Source organism: Phasianus colchicus, chromosome 36 (assembly GCF_987193195.1).
Source record: "Phasianus colchicus chromosome 36, bPhaCol1.hap1.1, whole genome shotgun sequence".
Taxonomy (NCBI): domain Eukaryota; kingdom Metazoa; phylum Chordata; class Aves; order Galliformes; family Phasianidae; genus Phasianus; species Phasianus colchicus.
Genome location: NC_143471.1, coordinates 3,065,570 through 3,082,292, shown reverse-complemented (window position 1 = coordinate 3,082,292; position 16,723 = coordinate 3,065,570). Strand labels below are relative to the sequence as shown.

Below are 16,723 nucleotides of genomic sequence, written 5' to 3'. Positions count from 1 at the left end.
TCCCCTTCTTCCTCTTCCCCCCCCCCCCCCGTACTCCGCCATGGACTGCCTCTGTATCGTCACCACCAAGGTAAGCCCCCGCCGCTCCGCTGCCGTTTTTGGGGCCATTTTGGGACGTTTTGGGGCCTTGCGGGGCTTTTGCGAGGGGTGAGGGGGACGCTCTACCCACCCCCCCCCCCCTCACCCCCCTTTCCATCCTAGGGGCGTCTCGGTGGTATTTGGAAAGGGGTCCCCAGGGCCGCTCTAGGCTCCCTGGGGGTCCTCTCGGTGGTACGCTGGGGGGGGTCGCTCTGCGGCCTTCGGGGCATCTCGGTGGTGCTCCGAGGGGGCGCTCTGGACGCTCTGGGGGTCCTCTCGGTGGTATTTGGGGGGAGATCTTTCTGCGGCCTTCGGGGCATCTCGATGGTGATCCGAGGGGGCGCTCTGCGCACCCTGGGGGTCCTCTCGGTGGTATTTTGGGGTGGGTGGGGGGGGGTGTCTCGGTGATGCTCGGGGGTCTCTAAGGTTCGGCTCGTTGGTACGGGGGGGGTCTCTGTGGCATCTCTGGGCCGCTTGGGGGTCTTCTGGGTGGGATCTGGGGGTCTGCGGGGGCCGCTCTGGGCCCCTGGTGGCGTCTCTATGGTATTGGGGGTCTTTCTGGGCCCCCAGGGATGGGGATGGGGATGGGGGGGGGTCTCTGTGGAACGTAGGGTCTCTATTGGCTCCTGGGGGGGGGGGGTGCCTCGGTGGTATTTGGGGGGTCTGTGGGGACACGAAGGCTCCTGGGGGGGGGTCCCTAGGGGTCCTTGGGGGTCCTTGGGGGTCTCTGGGCTCGGAGGGGGGGGGAAGGGGGGGCTCTCTGCGGTATTTTGGTGCTCTCTGCGGTATTCGGGGGCTCTCCGTGCTTTTGGGGGGGGGTTGTGGGGGGAGGGGGCTCTGCGGTAATTGGGGGTCGGACAGTGGGGCTGGGGGGGGGCTCCTCTGGGCGGTTGGGGGGGGGTTCTGGGCTCCTGTGGGGGTCCTGCTGGGTTCCCTCCGGCTCTAAGGGGATCCCTGTGGTACGGGGGGGCTCTCAGCGGGGCTGGGGGGGCATCCGTGGGGGGTTTGGGGGTCTCTCTATGGCCCCGCGGGGGTCTCTGTGGGGTTTGGGGGTCTCTCTATGGCCCCGCGGGGGTCTCTGTGGGGTTTGGGGGTCTCTGCAGGCCCTTGGGGGTGGGGGGGGTTCCTTACAGTCTTCGGGGGTCTTCTCTCTGTGATCTCTGGGGCTGCTCTGTCCGGCGCTGGGGGTCCTCTCTATGGTATGTGGGGAGGGGTCTGTGCGGTGCTGGGGCTCCTCCGGGGGTCTCTGTGGTGCTGGGGGTCCCGGGGGCCGCTCTGTGCTACGAGGGGGAGTCATCTCTATGGTATCTGGGGGTCTCTGTGGTGTCTGGGGGTCCCAGGGGCCGCTCTGTACCGCCAAGGTTTCCTCTCTATGGTACCTGGGGGGGTCTTGGGGGTGGTCAATGGGGCAGAGGGGCTCTTTTGGGGGCAGTGTGTGTGTGGGGGGGGGATTTCTACCTGTGGCACTCGGGGGTCCCGTGCCCCTCTCTACGCCCCCCCCCCCCCCCAAATATGACCCCGCGCCCCACGTGAAGGGGGGGACGACGACGACACGTGAAGGAGGGGGGACACGTGAAGGGGGGGACACCCCCCCCCCACCCCCCCTCCACCCCAAAACACCACCACCACCTCCGTGGGGGCGGCGTTGCCATGGCGACGCGTGGGGGCGGCCGCTGTGAGCGCTGCCCGGGGGTGGGCCTTACACGCGTGTGCGCCCCCCCCCCTCCCCCCCCGACCCCCCCTTACCCCGACCCCTCCCCTCCCCCCCCCCGCTTTTAGGTCCCATCCGTGGGCCCTCCGCGCCCCGCCGAGGCCTGCGCGGCCTACAGAGGCCTATGGGGCCTATAGGGAGCGATGGAGGCAGCCCCGTTGCTAAGCAACGCCGCCCCTCCCGCCTTTTTTTTTTTTCCCCCCCTCGTTGCTACGCGACGCCGCCGCCCCGCAGCCGCTCCGCGTTGCTTAGCAACGCTGCCCCCTCCCTTCCCCGCTCGTTGCTAAGCGACGCGGCCGCGCGGCGTTGCCGGGCAACGGCGGCCCCCCTGAGGGCGGTCGGTGGGCGGGGCTTGGGGGGGTGAGGCCACGCCCACACTTCCGGTTAACTCTTTCGGCGCCGCGTGCGGTCGCTATGGTGACGCGGTTCGGGGGGGGGGGGGGGGGGGGGGGCGGTACGGGGGCCCGTGAGGGTCATGGGGCGGCGATGGCGGCCGCGGCCTTCGGGTGCTGCCAGGTGCAGGGGCGGGAAGTGGGGGTGGGTTGGGAGGGGTGGGGGGAAGCTGGGGGGCATTGAGGGGGGCTGGGGTGGGGGGTGGGGGGAACTGGGGGGGACTGGGGTGGGGGAAATGGGGGAACTGGGGGTGTGGGGGGGCATCGGGGGGGCTGGGGTGGGGGATATGGGGAAAGTGTGGGGGCATTGGGGGGTTTGGGGGCACTGGGGGGTGTGGGGGGGTACTGGGAGGGAATGGTGTGGGGGATATGGGGGAACTGGGGGGTGGGGGGGCACTGGGGGGGCTGGGGAGGGAGAAATGGAGGCACTGAGAGGGGTGGGGGGGATTTGGGGGGCATCGGTGGGGCTGGAATGGGGGATGTGGGGGAACTGGGGGGTGGGGGGGGCACTGGGGGGGCTGGGGTTGGAGAAATGGGGAAACCGGGGGGGCACTGCGGTGTTTGAGGGCAGTGGGGGTGGGCTGAGATGGGGGATATGGGGGGGAACTGGGGGGGTGGGGGGCACCGGGGCAGAACTGGGGGGGGGGGGAAGGGAGAACTGGGGGAACTGGGAGGATTGGGGGGGTACTGGGGGGGGATGGGGGGCACTGGGATGGGGGAAATCGGGGCTCTGGGGGGGCACTGGTGGGAATACTGGGAGCACTGGGGGGGGGCACTGGCTTTCCCCATCCCCCCCCCCCAGCTCTCAGCTTAAGCCGTAATCCTCATCCAGAGCTGGGATTAATGGGGGGGGGGGGGCAGGGAGGGGGTTGTGGGTTGGGGGGATGCGGGGGCACTGGGGGGGATGTGGGGGCTTTGGGGATATGGGGGGGTGGGGGGGGGGACACAGCGCTGTGCCTTTTTCCACCCCCCCCCCCTTCCTCCCCCAACAGTTCGTTAGCGTAACGAGCCCGCGCCGTCCCCGCGCCCCTGTGCTGATTAACACTGTGCTTAATTACTTCTAATTCGCTTTAATTACCGCTGAGGTGGTTGGGGGGGGGGGGGACGGGCTCTGATTGCTGCGTGCCGGACGGCCCTGTTGTCCCCAGTGCCCCTCAGTGCCCCCCCAGCCCCGCAGCCCCATTCCCCCCTTTGTCCCCATTCCCCCCTTTGTCCCCATTCCCCCCCATTGTCCCCATTCCCCCCCATTGTCCCCATTCCCCCCATTGTCTCCCCATTCCCCCCACCCCCTGGACCCCCCCATTCCCATGGACCCCCATTGACCCCCACTGACCCCCACTGACCCCCGCTGACCCCCATGCAACCCCCCCACCCCCCAAATTCGACCCCACTGACCCCCAACCCCTGCCCCCCCCCCCCCATAGAAATACCGCTACCAGGATGAGGACAGCCCCCCCCTGGAGCAGAGCCCCGCCCACCTGCCCAGCCAGGTAAGCCCCGCCCACAACCCACAAGCCCCGCCCACCAACGGAAGTCCCGCCCACAAACCACAAGCCCCGCCCAATCGCCAGCCCCTACGCACCTAGCAGCCATAGAAGAGCCCCGCCCACAACATCAAGCCCCGCCCACAAACGGAAGCCCCACCCACAAAGCCAAAGCCCCGCCCACTCACAAACCCCGCCCGCAACCCCAGGCCCCGCCCACAATCGCCAGTCCCCACCCACCGGACACCCTTATAAAAGCCCCGCCCACATGCCCTAAACCCCGCCCACAACGATAAGCCCCGCCCATAGCCAGAAAGCCCCGCCCACAACCCATGCCCCGCCCACCATCACCAGTCCCCACTTGCAATGCAGCAATTTAAGCTCCGCCCACCTGCCCGAAGCCCCTCCCACAACCGCGAGTCCCGCCCACCCCAAGCCCCGCCCACTACCATAAGCCCCGCCCACAACCGCAAGCCCTATGATCAGCCAGTTAAAAGCCCTGCCTTCTACCAAGCCCCGCCCACCTCCCCAATGCCCCGCCCACCAACCGCAAGCTCCGCCCACCTCTCCAATCCCCACCAATCACAGCCCCAACCCACTGTCCTCCAAGCCCCGCCCACCGCCTCAAGCCCCGCCCCCACCTGGGCCCAGCATTGTGTGTGTATGGGGGGGGGGGTGGCTCTGGTTAATTGTCCCCCCCCTAATTAATTGCCCCCCCCCCAGGCCAATTCGCCTCCTGTCATCGTCAACACCGACACGTTGGAGGCGCCCGCTTACGTGAGTGACCCCCCCAGCCCCCCCTCAACGTTTCCCCCCCCCACCCCCCAATTTCTTCTGCCCTCCCCTCATTGTTCCCCCCCCCCACCCCCCAATTTCTTCTTCTGCCCCCCCCTCACGTTTCTCCCCCCCCCCAGGTGAACGGCACTGAGGGGGAAATGGAGTACGAAGAAATCACATTGGAGAGGGTGAGACCCCCCCCAAATATCCAGATCCCCCCCCCACGGGACCCCCACCCCAATTTTTGGGAACCCCCCCCCTCGGACTCCCATGGGGACCCCACGGGACCCCCCCCCCCATATATTGAACCCCCCCCACCCAATTATTAGGCTCCCCCCCCCCAAGGGTCCCCTAGGACCTCTAATCCCCCCTCAGGGGGCTCCCCCCCCACATATATTGGGACCCCCCCCCCCAGACCCCCATGGGGACCCAATGACACCACAGGACCCCCCCCAGTTATTGGCCCCTCCCCCAGGACCCAAATATTGCCCCCCCCTCCTTCCCCCCTTGGTCCCCCCCCCATATTGGGACCCTCCCATGGGTCCCCCAGGAACTGCAGTCTGCCCCCCCCCAAAATATTGGGCTCCTCCCAGACCCCCACGTGGGTCCTCCTCCAAATTCTGGGACCACCCCCATCATTACCCCCCCCCCGGGTCCCCCAAGACCTCCAACTCCGCGCCCCCCACCCCCTACGGGACCCCCCCCCCTGCTTCCCTTTCAGGCCCCCCCAGCCCTCGTTCCGTGGGGCTGACGGGGGTCCCCCTGCTGCCCCCCCCCCCTCCAGGGGAACTCGGGGTTGGGGTTCAGCATCGCGGGGGGCACCGACAACCCCCACGTGGGGGACGACCCCTCCATCTTCATCACCAAAATCATCCCCGGCGGAGCGGCGGCGCAGGACGGGCGCCTCAGGTGGGACCCCCACCACCCCCCCCGAAACCCCCCCCCCCAAGTGGGACCCCCAGAAACCCCCTCAAAGCCCCCCACCCCCCTCTGGACCCCCCCCCCCCAAGTGGGACCCCCAGAAACCCCCTCAGAGACCCCCCAAAACCTCCCATGGACCCCCCCCCCCAGAGCCCACCTGAAAGACCCCCACCCCCCCTCATGGACAACCCCCAGGTGGGACCCCCAGATCCTCCCTGAAAGACCCCCACCTCCTCAGGTGGGACCCCCTTTAGGGGACCCAAAAGCCCCCCAGGACCCCCCAGAACCCGCCTGGGACCCTCCAGCCCCCCAGACTCCCCCCCAACTCCCCTCAGGACCCCCCAGACTCCCCCCATATCCCCCTAGGACCCTCAGAAGCCCCCCAGGACCCCCCCAGAGCCCTCCAGCCCCCCAGACTCCCCCCAGGACCCCCAAACTCCCCTCTAGGACCCTCCGGCCCCCCAAACTCCCCCCCAACTCCCACCCAGGACCCCCCAAACTCCCCCCATATCCCCCCTAGGACCCCCAGAGGCCCCCCAGGACCTCCCCAGGACCTTCCAGCCCCCCAAATTCCCCACCAGGATCCCCAAACTCCCCTCTAGGATCCTCCAGCTCCCCCAGACTCCCCCCATATCCCCCCTTACGACCCCCAAAAGGCCCCCAGGACCCCCCAGGACCCTCCAGCCTCCCAGACTCCCCCCCAGCACCCCCAAAATCCCCTCTAGGACCCTCCAGCCCCCCAAACTCCCCCCCAGGACCCCCAAACTCCCCTCTAGGACCCTCCAGCTCCCCCAAACTCCCCCCATATCCCCCCTTATGACCCCCAAAAGCCCCCCAGGACCCCCCCAGTGCCCTCCAACCCCCCAAACTCCCCCCCCAGCACCCCCAAACTCCCCTCTAGGACCCTCCAGCTCCCCCAAACTCCCCCCCAGGACCCTCCAGGACCCCCAAACTACCCTCTAGGACCCTCCAGCCCCCCAAACTCCCCCCCAGGACCCTCCAGGACCCCCAAACTACCCTCTAGGACCCTCCAGCCCCCCAAACTCCCCCCCAGGACCCCCAAACTCCCCTCTAGGACCCTCCAACCCCCCAAACTCCCCCCCAGGACCCCCAAACTCCCCTCTAGGACCCCCCAGGACCCCCAAACTCCCCCCCAGGACCCCCAAACTCCCCTCTAGGACCCTCCAGCTCCCCCAAACTCCCCCCATATCCCCCCTTACGACCCCCAAAAGCCCCCCAGGACCCCCCCAGGACCCTCCAACCCCCCAAACTCCCCCCCCAGCACCCCCAAACTCCCCTCTAGGACCCTCCAGCTCCCCCAAACTCCCCCCCAGGACCCCCAAGGACCCCTAAACTTCCCTCTAGGACCCCCCAGGACCCCCAAACTCCCCTCTAGGACCCCCCAGGACCCCCAAACTCCCCTCTAGGACCCTCCAGCTCCCCCGAGCTCCCCCCACATCCCCCCCCCGGCCCCCCCCCGGGGCCCCCAAAGACCCCCGACCGCCCCCTCCTCAGGGTGAACGACAGCATCCTGTTTGTGAACGAGGCGGACGTGCGGGAGGTGACGCACAGCGCGGCCGTGGAGGCGCTGAAGGAGGCGGGCGCCGTGGTGCGGCTCTACGTCATGCGGCGGAAAGCGGGCGCCGAGAAGGTGGTGGAGGTGAAGCTCATCAAGGGGCCCAAAGGTGAGGGGCACCGCAGGGACCCCCAGGGGGACCCCGAGAGAAACACCAATAGAAACCCCATAGGGACCCCTGACAGAGACCCCAATAGGGACCCCATAAGGAGCCCCAATAGGGACCCCAATAGGGACCCCAATAGAAACCCCAACAGAGACCCCAATAGGAACCCCCAGGAGGACCCCAATAGGGACCCCAATAGAAACCCCATAGGGACCCCATAGGGACCCCTGATAGGGACCCCAATAGAAACCCCAACAGAGACCCCAATAGGGACCCCCAGGGGGACCCCAATAGGGACCCCAATAGAAACCCCAATAGGGACCCCATAGGGACCCCCAGGGGGACCCCAATAGGGACCCCAATAGAAACCCCAATAGGGACCCCATAGGGACCCCTGATAGGGACCCCAACAGAGACCCTAATAGGGACCCCATAGGAACCCCCAGTAGGGACCCCAATAGAAACCCCAACAGCAACCCCAATAGGGACCCCAATAGGAACCCCAATAGGGACCCCACTAGAAACCCCAGTAGGGACCCCACAGAGACCCCTGACAGAGACCCCAATAGGGACCCCAACAGAGACCCTAATAGGGACCCCATAAGGAACCCCAATAGGGATCCCATAAGGAACCCCAATAGGGACCCCATAGGGACCCCCGATAGGGACCCCATAGAAACCCCAACAGAGACCCTAATAGGGACCCCATAAGGAACCCCAATAGGGACCCCAATAGAAACCCCAGTAGTGACTCCATAGGGACCCCCAGGGGGACCCCGAGAGAAACCCCAACAGAGACCCCAATAGGGACCCTATAAGGAACTCCAATAGGGACCCCAGAGGGACCCCAAATCAGGGGACTCCAGTGGACCAGAGACCCCAAATGTGGACACCCCAAATGTGGGGACCCCATAGGGACCACCACCCCAAATAAAGGGGACCCCAATGGAGCAGAGACCCCAAATGTGGGCACCCCAAATGGGGGGGCCCCCAAACATAGACGGGGATCCATATAGACCCCCACCCCAAATGGGGGGACCCCAAATCGGGGGACCCCAGTGGACCACAGATCCCAAATGCGGGGACCCCTAACCCTAATCCTACAGACCCCCACCCCAAATAAAGGGCATCCCAATGGACCAGAGACCCCAAATGCAGGGACCCCTAACCCTAATCCTACGGACCCCCACCCCAAATAACGGCGCCCCCAACGGAGCAGAGCCCCCAAATGGGGGGGGCCCCAAATGTGGGGACCCCTATGGACCCCCACCCCAAATAAAAGGGACCCCAACGGAGCAGAGCCCCCAAATGGGGGGGGTCCCCAAACACAGACGGGGCTCCCTATGCCCCCCCCCCCCCCAAACATGGGGACCCCAAAGCCCTTCAGATCCCAAACGCGGGGCTCTGTGGGGTCGGATCTCCCCGGTTCCCCTTTCGGGGCCCCCCCCTGACCCCCCCCCCCCCCAATTTGCGCCCCCCAGGTTTGGGGTTCAGCATCGCGGGGGGGGTGGGCAACCAGCACATCCCTGGGGACAACAGCATCTACGTCACCAAAGTCATCGAGGGGGGGGCGGCGCACAAAGACGGCCGGCTGCAGATCGGGGACAAGATCCTGGCGGTGAGGGGGGGGCAATGGGGGGCTGGGGGGGTGGGGGGTGATGGGGGGCTGGGGGGGGGCTGCAGGTTGGGGATGAGATCCTGGCGGTGAGGATGGGGAGGTGAGGGGGGGCAGGGGGGGTAATGGGGGTGGGGGGCTGGGGGGGGGCTGCAGATTGGGGACAAGATCCTGGCGGTGAGGGGGGGGGCAATGGGGGGCTGGGGGGGCTGCAGGTTGGGGACAAGAGCCTGGCGGTGAGAATGGGGGGGGCTGGGGGGGTGGGGGGTGATGGGGGGGGGGCTGTAGATTGGGGTCAAGATCCTGGTGGTGGGGGGGGGGGGGGCAATGGGGGGCTGGGGGAGTTAGGGGGTGATGGGGGGGTGGGGGGGGCTGCAGGTTGGGGACAAGAGCCTGGTGGTGAGAATGGGGGGGGCTGGGGGGGTGGGGGGTGATGGGGGGGTGGGGGGGGCTGCAGGTTGGGGACAAGAGCCTGGTGGTGAGAATGGGGGGGGCTGGGGGGGGTGGGGGGGCAATGGGGGGCTGGGGAGGGGCTGGGGGGGTGGGGGGTGATGGGGGGGTGGGGGGGGCTGCAGGTCAGGGACAAGATCCTGGTGGTGAGAATGGGGGGGGGGGTGATGGGGGGCTGGGGGGGGGCTGCAGATCGAGGACAGGAGCCTGGTGGTGAGAGTGGGGGATGGGGGGGCTGGGGGGCGATGGGGGGCTGGGGGCTGGGGGGGGTGGGGGGAGATGGGGAGCTGGGGTGGTGGGGGGTGATGGGGGGATGTGGGGTGGGGGGGGGCTGCAGGTTGGGGACGAGAGCCTGGCGGTGAGGATGGGGGGGGATGGGGGGGTGGGGGGCGATGGGGGTCTGGGGGGGTTAGGGGGTGATGGGGGGCTGGGGGGGGTTGCAGGTCGAGGACAGGAGCCTGGTGGTGAGAATGGGGGGTGGGGGGGCAATGGAGGGCAATGGGGGAATGGGGGGGGGGCTGGGGGGGTGGGGGGCGATGGGGGCCTGGGGGGGGGGCTGCAGATTGGGGACAAAATCCTGGCTGTGAGAATGGGGGGGGGGCTGGGGGCTGATGGGGGCTGGGGGGGCAATGGGGGCGATGGGGGGCGATGGGGTCATTGGGGTCACTGGGGTTGGGGTTGTTGGGGTCAGTGGGGTCACGGATTGGGGTCACTGAGGTCATTGGGTTTGGGGTCACTGGTGTTAGTGGGGTTTTTGGGGTCACTGGGGTCAGTGGGGTTGAGGTCATTGGAGTCATTGGGGTCATTGGGGTCACTGGGGTCACTGGGGTTATTGGGGTTATTGGGGTTATTGGGGCGGTTGGGGTCCTTGGGGTCATTGGGACCATTGGGGTCGTTGGGATCAGGGGGGTCAGTGGGGTTGGGGTCACTGGGGTTGTTGAGATCATTGGGATTATTGGGATCATTGGCATCAGGGGGGTCACTGGGGTCACTGGGACCATTGGGGTCACTGGGGTTATTGGGGTCACTGGGGTCAGTGGGGTTATTGGGGCCATTGGGGCCATTGGGGTTGGGGTCCTTGGGGACATTGGGATCATTGGGGTCATTGGAGTCACTGGGACCATTGGGGTCATTGGGATCAGTGGGGTCACTGGGGTCTCTGGGGCCATTGGGGTCACTGGGATCATTGGGGTCCTTGGGGTCATTGGGATCAGTGGGGTCACTGGGGTCTCTGGGGCCATTGGGGTCCTTAGGGATCATTGGGGTCCTTGGGGTCATTGGGATCATTGGGGTCATTGGGATCATTGGGGTCATTGGGGTCACTGGGGCCATTGGGGCCCTTGGGGTCACTGGGGTCACTGGGGTCACTGGGGCCCTTGGGGTCACTGGGGTCAGTGGGGTCACGTGGTCCCGGCCGCCGGCAGGTGAACAACGTGAGCCTGGAGGACGTGATGCACGAGGACGCGGTGGCGGCGCTGAAGAACTGCTACGACGTGGTGTATCTGCGCGTGGCCAAGCACGGCGCCGCGCTGCCCGACATCACCGGTGTGCGCCACAGCGCCCCCGTGCGGCGCTCCTCCAACCGCCCCCATTCCTCCCACAGCGCCCCCGTGCGGCGCTCCTCCAACCGCCCCATTCCTCCCACAGCGCCCCCGTGCGGCGCTCCTCCAACCGCCCCCATTCCTCCCACAGCGCCCCCGTGCGGCGCTCCTCCAACCGCCCCCATTCCTCCCAACAGCGCCCCCGTGCGGCGCTCCTCCAACCGCCCCCATTCCTCCCACAGCGCCCCCGTGCGGCGCTCCTCCGACCGCCCCCATTCCTCCCACAGCGCCCCCGTCCTCCGGTCCTCCAACTGCCCCCCCGGTCCTCCCACAGCGCCCCAGTCCTCCAGCTGCCCCCCCCCAGTCCTCCAACCGCCCCCCCAGTCCTCCAGTTGCCCCCCCCCAGTCTTCCAACAGCGCCCCGGTCCTCCAACTGCCCCCCCCAGTCCTCCCAGCCCAGCCCCCCTTATTGCCCCCCATAGCCCCCATTGCCCCATAAACTCCCATAACCCCACAGCCCCCCCGAAGCCCCCCACTCCCCCGTTACCCTCAGAACCCCGTAGCCCCCATAACTCCCCCCATAGCCCCCATAAGACCCCATAAGGCCCCATAGGGCTCCCAGCCCCCCATAGGACCCCACTCCCCTATAACCCCATAGTCCCACATTGCCCCCATAGCCCCCCATAGCCCCCATAATCCCCTCTAACCCTCCTAACCCCATAACCCCATAGACCCCTATTCCCCCATAGCCCCCCATAGCCCCCCATAGCCCCCATTCCCCCATAACCCCATTCCCCCATTCCCCCATAACCCCCCATTGCCCCCATAGCCCCCATTCCCCCACACCCCAATAGCCCCAATAGCACCTCATAAGGCCCCATAGGGCCCACAACCCCACAGCCCCACAGCCCCACAACCCCACAACCCCACAACCCCACAGCCTCACAACCCCACAGCCCCACAACCCCACAACCCCACAACCCCACAGCCCCACAGCCCCACAACCCCACAGCCCCACAGCCCCACAGCCCCACAGCCCCACAACCCCACAGCCCCACAACCCCACAACCCCACAACCCCACAACCCCACAGCCCCACAGCCCCACAACCCCACAACCCCACAACCCCACAACCCCGCAGCCCCTGACCCTGTCCCCGCAGCGTACCCCGGCGCCCTGGACGCAGAGCTGACCCCACAGAGTTATTTGGGGCCGGACTTCCCCCCCGCCATGACCCCCACGTCCCCGCACCGCTACTCGCCCGGCCCCAAAGATCTGCTGCCCGACGACGACGTCCCCAGGTGCGGCCCTACAGGGATCCTACGGGGGGCTGGGGGTCCTGTGGGGCCCTGTGGGGTCCTATGGGGTCCTTTGGGGTCCTTTGGGGCCCTGTGGGGTCCTATGGGGCCTTATGGGGTCCTATGGGGTCCTTTGGGGTCCTACAGGGGGCTGGGGGTCCTGTGGGGTCCTATGGGGTCCTATGGGGCCTTATGGGGTCCTATGGGGTCCTTTGGGGTCCTACGGGGGGCTGGGGACCCCGTGGGGTCCTATGGGGTCCTGTGGGGCCTTATGGGGTCTTATGGGGTCCTTTGGGGCCCTGTGGGGTCCTATGGCGCCTTATGGGGTCCTATGGGGTCCTTTGGGGTCCTGTGGGGCCTTATGGGGTCTTATGGGGTCCTTTGGGGCCCTGTGGGGTCCTGTGGGGCCTTATGGGGTCCTATGGGGTCCCAATGGCTCTGTATGGGTCTCTATGGGATCTGTATGGGGTCCCTATGGGGTTTCTATGGGGTCCCTATGGGTGTCTATGTGTCCATATGGGGTCCATATGGGGTCCCTATGGGGTCTGTATGGGGTCTGTGCCCCCAGGGACCCCCGGCGCATCGTGATCCACCGCGGCTCCCTATAGGTCCCTATGGGGTCCCAATGGCTCTCTATGGGTCCCAGGGGGTCCCTGTGGGGTTTGTGGGGCCCAGTAGTGTCTCCATAGGGTCCGTGGGGTTTATGGGGTCCGTGTGGGGTCTGTATGGGGTCTGTGCCCCCAGGGACCCCCGGCGCATCGTGATCCACCGCGGCTCCACGGGGCTGGGATTCAACATCGTGGGGGGGGAGGACGGGGAGGGGATTTTTATCTCCTTCATCCTGGCGGGCGGCCCGGCGGATCTGAGCGGGGAGCTGCGCAAGGGCGACCAGATCCTGTCGGTACGGGGTTATGGGATATATGGGATATGGGGTGTATGGGGTTATGGGATATGGGGTCAGATCTGAGCGGGGAGCTGCGCAAGGGCGACCAGATCCTGTCGGTACGGGGTTATGGGGTGTATGGGATATGGGGTGTGGGGTATGGGGTCAGATCTGAGCGGGGAGCTGCGCAAGGGGGACCAGATCCTGTCGGTATGGGGTTATGGGGTGTATGGGATATATGGGATATGGGGTGTGGGTATGGGATATGGGGTCAGATCTGAGCGGGGAGCTGCGCAAGGGCGACCAGATCCTGTCGGTACGGGGTTATGGGGTGTGGGGTTATGGGGTTATGGGGTTATGGGATATGGGGTGTATGGGGTGTGGGGTGTGGGGGTATGGGGTGTGGGGTTATGGGGTGTGGGGTTGTGGGGTTTGGGATATGGGATGTGGAGCATAGGATATGGGATGTGGTGTCAGATCCTGTTGGTATGGGGTTGCGGGGTTATGGGATGTGGGATATGGGATGTGGGGTTATGGGGTTATCAGCTGGGATATGGGGTGGGATATGGGAGGGGGGACCAGATCCTTCGGTATGGGGTGGGGGATATGGGGTGGCGTATGGGGTTATGGGGTTATGGGGACAAGATCTTGTCGGTATGGGGTTATGGGGTGTGGGATGGGGGATGGGGGGTTATGGGGTGGGTATGGGGTGGGATATAGGACGGGGGACCAGATCTTGTCGGTGTGGGGTGGGGCGTTATGGGATATGGGGTGTGGGGTGGGTGTGGGGTTATGGAATATGGGGTGTGGGGTTGTGGGGTGTGGGGCTATGGGGTGGGATGTGGGGTGTGGGGCTATGGGGTGTGGGGTCATGGGGTGGGATGTGGGGTGTGGGGCTATGGGGTGGGTTGTGGGGTGTGGGGTTATGGGGTGTGGGGTTATGGGGTGGGATGTGGGGTGGGATGTGGGGTGTGGGGTTATGGGGTGGGTATGGGGACGAGGTCCTGTTGGAATGGGGTTATGGGGTGGGATATGGGATATGGGGGGGAAAGGGGACCAGATCCTATTGATATGGGGGGGTTATGGGGTGGGGGACCGGATCCCATCGGTATGGGGTGGGATTTGGGATGTGGGGGGGGGGGTTATGGGGTGGGGATGTTGGGTGTGGGGTGGGATGGGGCGATGGGGCGGGTTATGGGGTGGGGTGTGGGGGTGGGACATGGGGCGGGGGGGCGGTTGTGGGGTTCTGGTGCTGTAGGGCGGGATGTGGGGCCGTGCTGCCCCATAGCGCCGCTCCCCGCTGTCCCCGTAGCTCCCCCCACTGTGCCCCCATTGCTGTCCTGGCGCCATCTTCATCTCCTCCTCCTCCTCCTCTCCACGGTGACGTCTGCACATCGCTGCCCCATAGCTGCCCCATAGCTGCCCCATAGCTGCCCCATAGCATGGCTGCCCCATAGCTGCCCTATTGCTGCCCCATTGCATGGCTGCCCCATAGCTGCCCCATAGCTGCCCCATTGCTGCCCCATTGCATGGCTGTCCCACTGCTGCCCCATAGCTGCCCCATTGCTGCCCCATTGCTGCCCCATTGCTGCCCCATTGCTGCCCTGTAGCTTCCCCACAGCTGCCCCACAGCTGCCCCATAGCTGCCCCACAGCTGCCCCATTGCTGCCCTGTAGCTTCCCCACAGCTGCCCCATTGCTGCCCCATAGCTGCCCCACTGCTGCCCCACAGCTGCCCCATAGTGATGTGTCCCCATTGCCATCCCCATCCCGCTGACCCCATAGCCGTGCCCCCCACCCCATTGTGACCCCCCCACTGCCCCCACCCCATAAGGACCCCCATCACCCCCCGACCCCATTAAGGCCACCCCATTGCCATCCCCACCCCATTGTCCCCATTGCAACGACCCCACAGCCGTGCCCCCCACCCCATTAACTCCACCCCCACCCCATTGAGTCCCCTCCCACCCCATCAATTCCACCCCCATATCGCCACCCCATTGCCATCCCCACCCCATTATGCCCCCCAACGACCCCATAGCCGTGCCCCCACCCCATTAAATCCCCCCCACCCAATAACTCCACCCCCACCCCATCAAGGCCACCCCATTGCCACCCCCACCCCGCCGACCCCATAGCCGTGCCCCCACCCCATTAATTCCACCCCCACCCCATATCCCCACCCCACTGCCATCCCCACCCCATTATGCCCCCCAACGACCCCATAGCCGTGCCCCCACCCCATTAAATCCCCCCCACCCCATTGAGTCCCCACCCACCCCATTAATTCCACCCCCATCAAGGCCACCCCATTGCCATCCCCACCCCATTATGCCCCCATTCCAACCCCATAGCTGTGCCCCCCACCCCATTAATTCCACCCCCATATCCCCACCCCATTGCCATCCCCACCCCATTATGCCCCCAACGACCCCATAGCCGTGCCCCCCACCCCATTAAATCCCCTCCCCACCCCATTAAGGCCACCCCGTTCCCCCCCGCTGACCCCTTGCCGTTCCCCCGCCCCATAAGCGCCCGTTTCCCCTACAGGTGAACGGGGTCGACCTGCGCAGCGCCACCCACGAGCAGGCGGCCGTGGCCCTAAAAAACGCGGGGCAGAGCGTCACCATCATCGCGCAGTACAAACCCGAGGGTCGGTGCCCATAAGCAGCGCCCCGTGAACAGCACCCCATAGACAGCACCCCATAAACAGCATCCCATAAACAGCACCCCATAAGCAGCGCCCCGTGAACAGCATCCCATAAACAGCGCCCCATAAACAGCATCCCATAGACAGCACCCCATAAGGGACATCCCATAAACAGCATCCCATAAACAGCACCTCATAAACAGCACCCCATAAACAGCATCCCATAAACAGCATCCCATAAGGGACATCCCATAAGGGACATCCCATAAACAGCATCCCATAAACAGCGCCCCATAACGGACATCCCATAATGGACATCCCATAAACAGCGCCCCATAAACAGCACCCATAAACACGCCCCACAACAGACATCCCATAAACACCGCCCCATAACTGCCCACCCCACAAACACTGCCCCATAACGGACACCCCATAAAAATCACCCTATAAGCCCACCCCACAAACACCGCCCCATAAGCACCACCCCATAACTGCCCAGCCCATAAACACCACCCTATAGAGCCCACCCCATAACAGCCCGCCCCATAGATCTGCCCCATAGATCCCGTGCCCCATACATCTGCCCCATAGATCTGCCCCATAGATCCTGCCCCATAGATCTGCCCCATAGATCCTGCCCCATAGATCCTGTGCCCCATAGATCTGCCCCATACATCTGCCCCATAGATCTGCCCCATAGATCTGCCCCATAGGCTCTGCCCCGCTGCCACGGTGCCCCACTGACCCCACACCCCATTGACCCTATTGACCCCTGACCCTATTGACCCCATAACCTCTGACCCCATGACCCCTGACCCCATAACCACAGCCCCTATTGACCCCTGACCCCATGACCCCTATTGCCCCCAATTGACCCCATGACCCCTATTGCCCCCATGACCCCAGTTGACCCCATGACCCCCCTGCCCCAATTGACCCCATAACTCCTATTGACCCCTATTGACCCCAGTTGACCCCTATTGCCCCATAACCCCTATTGACCCCATAATCCCTAATTGACCCCATGACCCCAATTGCCCCCATAACCCCAGTTGACCCCATAACCCCTATTGCACCCATAACTCCTATTGACCCCAATTGACCCCATGACCCCTATTGACCCCTATTGACCCTATTGACCCCTATTGCCCCCATGACTCCAGTTGACCCCATGACCCCTATTGACCCCAATTGACCCCAATTGATCCCATGACCCCCCTGTCCCAATTGACCCCATGACCCC

At 65.6% G+C, this 16,723-nt stretch overlaps 1 protein-coding gene across 2 annotated transcripts in view; it reads left to right on the top strand.

The window, feature by feature from the left end:
- The window catches only part of DLG4 (discs large MAGUK scaffold protein 4), a 29,504-nt gene continuing 12,781 nt past the window's right edge, over positions 1–16,723 (top strand). Inside the window, exons 1-11 of one of the 2 annotated variants that reach the window (XM_090129313.1) lie at positions 1–70; positions 3,606–3,671; positions 4,389–4,442; positions 4,580–4,630; positions 5,227–5,351; positions 6,879–7,048; positions 8,527–8,663; positions 10,535–10,655; positions 11,792–11,951; positions 12,693–12,849; positions 15,381–15,483. In XM_090129313.1, the coding sequence (XP_089985439.1) occupies positions 41–70; positions 3,606–3,671; positions 4,389–4,442; positions 4,580–4,630; positions 5,227–5,351; positions 6,879–7,048; positions 8,527–8,663; positions 10,535–10,655; positions 11,792–11,951; positions 12,693–12,849; positions 15,381–15,483 (1,174 nt within the window). In that variant the 5' untranslated portion in view covers positions 1–40. Of the gene's footprint in view, positions 71–3,605; positions 3,672–4,388; positions 4,443–4,579; positions 4,631–5,226; positions 5,352–6,878; positions 7,049–8,526; positions 8,664–10,534; positions 10,656–11,791; positions 11,952–12,692; positions 12,850–15,380; positions 15,484–16,723 lie in introns of those variants that run through there. The other variant, XM_090129312.1, reaches the window with a different exon arrangement.